General features: G+C 29.8%; 2 protein-coding genes across 3 annotated transcripts in view; one reads left to right on the top strand and one right to left on the bottom strand.

Annotated features, from left to right (window-relative positions):
- Positions 1-304, top strand: part of LOC149882299 (uncharacterized) — a 1,839-nt gene extending 1,535 nt beyond the window's left edge. Inside the window, exon 1 of the mRNA XM_090067020.1 lies at positions 1-304. This exon is cut by the window's left edge and continues 1,535 nt beyond it. Coding sequence (XP_089923146.1) covers positions 1-178 — 178 coding nt within the window. The 3' untranslated portion in view covers positions 179-304.
- Positions 305-553: 249 nt separating this feature from the next.
- LOC149882298 (uncharacterized) lies at positions 554-4,098 on the bottom strand. Of its 2 annotated transcripts, XM_090067336.1 has the most exons (4): positions 3,610-4,098; positions 2,150-3,386; positions 1,941-2,078; positions 554-796 (listed from the first exon to the last, which is right to left on the bottom strand). In XM_090067336.1, exons 2-4 carry the CDS (start codon positions 3,011-3,013, stop codon positions 632-634), a joined length of 1,167 nt encoding a protein of 388 aa, XP_089923462.1. In that variant the 5' UTR covers positions 3,014-3,386; positions 3,610-4,098; the 3' UTR covers positions 554-631. The 2 variants fall into 2 exon arrangements, with proteins under 2 accessions (XP_089923462.1, XP_089923461.1); XM_090067335.1 differs by lacking the exon at positions 3,610-4,098 and having other exon boundaries at positions 2,150-3,435.
- Between the last annotated feature and the right edge of the window lie 508 nt (positions 4,099-4,606).

The following is a 4,606-nucleotide window of genomic DNA, read 5'->3' as shown; positions in this document are numbered from 1 at the left end:
TTTATCTCACGATTTAAACAATGTTGTTGTTAACTCAGTTAGTATTCCGAATAGAATTGATATTGAAGCATTCGTCAGAAATTCAATAGATATGTCTAAAGAATCCACTGAAATGGCAATCGACATTTACATAGAAGCCTTAGCACTTGTGGTGGAAAAATTTGAATCTTATTTATAATTTCAGATGAATTTAACTTCTTGTTCTATTTTATTTTGTATTAGCTGCTTGTTAATGTGTACAGAATAGTTTCTACTAAATAGAATCCTTTGTATCTATACTCTCGAGTCCAGAATACAAGTGGGGTGGGAATAAACGGCACAGTGGAAATGGGGGGGGGGGGGGGGTTGTTTATTAAGGACTCGAGAGTACTATATTTTTTTACTTCCATGTAATTCGTTTTGAGCCTATATTCAAATCAAGCAATATATTCATTTGCTACTAAATGGAAATTATCCATAATAGGGTTACTTTTTAAATTTTTGCATTCGTTCTAGACGGTCTCTTAATATTTTTAGAGGGTAAACCAGAGACTTGGAAAAAAAAAGATAAGCGTTTCTCTCAAATATTATATATTACTTGGTAAGACTTCATATATGAACATGTAAAAATATCATCAAACATATTGCAAAATCATATTGTTCCAAAAAAGTTATTAGTAAATGCCATGTCATAAACATCAAAAAGGTCGTTATTAGCTGGAAGCTTGCATAACAGCGAGCCACGCGGCAAAACTAAACAATTAGAGCAAGTATGTGCAGTTGGTATATACATATATGCTTCATGTGTCTTCTGATCCTATAAATGAACAAAAATAAAAATATTATTATAACTTGCAACACTTAAGAATGTCTAGTTTTATTATTTTTATTTAAAAAAACAATTTTTTATGAAAATAACCTTCAAATATTTTTTGAAAAATTACATCATAAATCCAAGCATGGAGTTTTTTTACACACATTTTTGCATATTTATTAAAAAAATTTCAAGATCTTGCAAATTATTCTTGTTTATGTTTTTAGTTTATTATAGAAATCACACTAATTAAAGTAAACTGGGGTGGTTTTGTCCTACTTTGCACCTAAATTATCCTAGGTACAATAGCTGGTGGCCAATTAAAAATTGGCCACAATTGGTCTACAATTAAATTGGATACAATTAAAAAAAAGCTCACTGTACCTATGGCCAATTTTTTTCAAACCCCTCTATATGGCGGAACTTTTTTATTTAAGTCAATATACTTATATTAATAGAAAGTAATTGGTATATACATTTGATCATATCAGTTTTACAATTTTTAGACAAGTGCGAAGCATTAAACTTTGACGTTGAAAATATGTGGCCCTAGGTACACAAACTTCCCCTACACTTTAAAAATTCCAGGGCTTTTCCAGGATTTTTGAGAAAAAAAAAGAAAAATCCCAGGACTTTCTAGGATACTAGTCCCGGACATTGCAGGACTGTGGGAACACTGTTATGGTAGAGTATATAAACATTTTAAAACAAAATATATATTGTGAAACAAAGTCATGCAGAAACATGCAGGGCCAAAGTTGCCCTTTTTTACGTTTTTTAATTTTGCAAGTTTTGTATTATGAAGAAATCTAAAAACCATAAACTATGAAGAACCATCCAAACCACTTCATAGTGACACTTAAAAACCATTATAGAAAAGTTAAAGCAACATTTTTACAATTAAATGCCCTTCCTGATGTTAACATGAATCAGGTTGTACTAGATTACATATTACCAGTAGCTGGATAACATGACTTGACAGACTATAAAAATAATATTTTAATAATATACATCTTTCAAATTATAATTTAGTTTCCGATAACAAACTAAATTTGAATGAAATAAATTATTCCGATATTTATTTTGAGTATGAGCAAAATCTTTCAGTTAAATACTACTATTTTATTAAATATAATAGATCTTTTACTTTTTCATCAGCTTCAATAGTAGGAATAAATTCAACAGACGGTTGCAATGCAAACCCAAGTAGAGGCTCTTCTGAAGCTCCAGTGACGAAAGAAAGAATATTTGCCAATGAAACACACTCTCTTCTACCACTGGCAACCTAAATAATATATTATATGTAACATCTAAAACATCACAGTGATCACTGTTTTACATTTAAAAAAAACTTACCTCTCTGACATATTTCACAAACATAGAATAAATCTCTTTTTCTTTAACTAAAGCTGTCGACCCTTCTGATGAAAATTTTGGCTTCAATAATTTTAAAAGCATTTTTGCTGTGAATTGTACTTTTGAAGGTCTTAATAATTCAAGTAATTGTGGAAACTCTTTGAAAAACCTTATCAAATTAAACTTGTTTAAACCTTTTTGTATATTAGATATACAAATATCTGCTGTATTTTCGGTGATCTCAATAATGATGCTGTCTGGTAAATATGTTGGTAGCTGCCCTCCTTGAAAGAGTGCAATACCAATTAACAAACCTACAAAGTAATATTCCTCAGCAAAGAGTTCTCTCAAACCACTATCAAATAATCTCTCTTTAATCATTCTATTGCATTCTCGTATCCACTCTCTCCTTGGACCACCATAATCCTTAGCTAGTTCTCCCATAAAGTCAACTTCAAATGTAATTAAAAAATTTTCAACGGATTCTAATTCAGCAAATGTTGACATTAAAATATTTTGTCGATCGATACAAATAAAGTTTGTCTCAGAATCTTTATCCGTGTTTTCATCAATGTTTTCTATATCTTGAACTCTGCCCTTGATCATTGTTTTTTGAAGAAACCTTAAAATTTCTATTGGATCCTGAAGATTATTTTCTTTAATTTCCTTAATTTTTTGGTTTTCAAAATCAATTTCAATATATATATTTTTATCAACTGAACCTTTTGCTACAAATGAAGCTGATGTAAGTTCTTTTATTTCCTGTATATCAACTTCATTAATATCTTCTTGATCTGTTAGTTGTGAACTTTTTGATACAAATGAAGCTGATGGAATTTCAATAACTTCCGTTGGAATGATCATTTGATGATCATTGCATCGTTCTTTTAGCTGTAAATATAAAAGCCCTTGTCCAGCTAGTTTTTTTACAACATCATATGACTAATCAATATTTGAGCATTTATTTAATTTTGATATTTTTTTTCGTGATACTTTAACAAAATCGAATTCATCTGAACCCAGCAAAGGAAATTTTTCATGCAACGACTCCTTTATTTTCTCTCTTATTATTTGTTCACTATCGAATTCATTGATAATCAAAATTCCATTTGCAATTACAGAATCCCATTTTAGGAATTGTTCTTCATCATTTTCTGTAGATGAAATTAGTGCAAATTCTAATGTTTTTGTCATTTTCTTTGATTTATTTTGATTGCCTATGTGGTTGCCTATATTGCTACTTGTAATTGAATTGCGTGAAGAAACTATTTACGGCGGATTTGATTGACGTAGTTTATTTGATATGTTGTAAATATAGTTTAAGCGGTTTATTTTATGAGCATATTTGAGGTTCTTTGTATAGTATAAATTGAAGGAAAACTTTTTGTAAAGGGGGGAGTTATTAAGGAGAAAAGAAAATGTAGAACTGAAACGTTGTGTTCGCTGCGAGAAAACAACACTACTGTATGGTGCTGACGACCTTAATCTATCGTTTCTATTAAGGCGCCTAAAAATACCCGATGAACCACTTTCATTGAGCATTCCTCTAGCTCTTTGTAATGTGGAGGTTATTGTGAGTTCCGATTGTGGCCTGCTGATATTTGTGCTTTGATTTGTGCGAAGAAGAATAGAAGCTTCCTCTAACAAAGATGCAACTTTGCTATAACTATCCATATCGGTATAAGTATAACTGCTTTTTATAACTACACGCTTTTTCTAATAATATTATTAAAGTATTTTTAAATGTTGACAATGTTTTGTTCAACCAAAAGCCGATTGGCCGCGTTCTCCCCAGGAATATTGAATATATTTGAAAAAGATTGAATATATTTGAAAAAGATTGAATATATTTGAAAAAGATTGAATATATTTGAAAAAGATTGAATATATATTTAGAAAATATTGCATATATTTTTCAATTTGAATATTGCTACAATGCGGCAGGCATACTACAGGGAAAAGCGGCGCTACTGCAGTTTCTCCCCCCCCCCCCCTTTTTTTTTTTTTTATGATTGATTCTGATAGAGAATTTTATGCTGATTCAGAAAAATATAAAAACATAGACCTGAAAATCAACGGAAAGTGCTCTAATTCGAAGTCAAAGTTGTAAAAAGTCCCACTAAAAACCCTAATATTCGCCATTTTGAAAATAAGTTAATGATCTTTTTGCTGACAAAAGCAATACATCAATAGCATGGTTTTTACGTTAAAAAAGTCGTAAAAGTATGTTTATTTAGCGCAATTTTTTGTGGCAATTAAAATTGCCGTTTTTTGATTTATTAGAGAATAAACTATAATGCAAATAATGTACTTTTGTCATAAATTTTAAAAAAGAATTTAACAGTTTTGTTTCCTAAAAGAAGAACTTTTAAAACTTAGTTCATTGTTGTTTTATTACATGTAAAATTTAGAAATAGTAACCTTCAAACCATTTTTTTTAATAAAAAAGATAATTAT

Source organism: Hydra viridissima, unplaced genomic scaffold (assembly GCF_058129835.1).
Source record: "Hydra viridissima isolate aposymbiotic clone 2 unplaced genomic scaffold, HvirCarnegie_v1 scaffold_11, whole genome shotgun sequence".
NCBI classification, from domain to species: domain Eukaryota; kingdom Metazoa; phylum Cnidaria; class Hydrozoa; order Anthoathecata; family Hydridae; genus Hydra; species Hydra viridissima.
Note: the sequence above shows the minus strand (reverse complement) of the source record. Positions and strands in the feature narration are given on the sequence as shown.

Coding starts and splice junctions, on each gene's coding strand:
- LOC149882298 (XM_090067336.1), bottom strand. CDS start 3,013: ATGATCATTCCAACGGAAGTTATTGAAATTCCATCAGCTTCATTTGTA. Junction 2,079..2,149: donor TTGTGAAATATGTCAGAGAG/GTAAGTTTTTTT, acceptor TATATTATTTAG/GTTGCCAGTGGTAGAAGAGA. Junction 797..1,940: donor CTATTGAAGCTGATGAAAAA/GTAAAAGATCTA, acceptor GTTCATTTATAG/GATCAGAAGACACATGAAGC.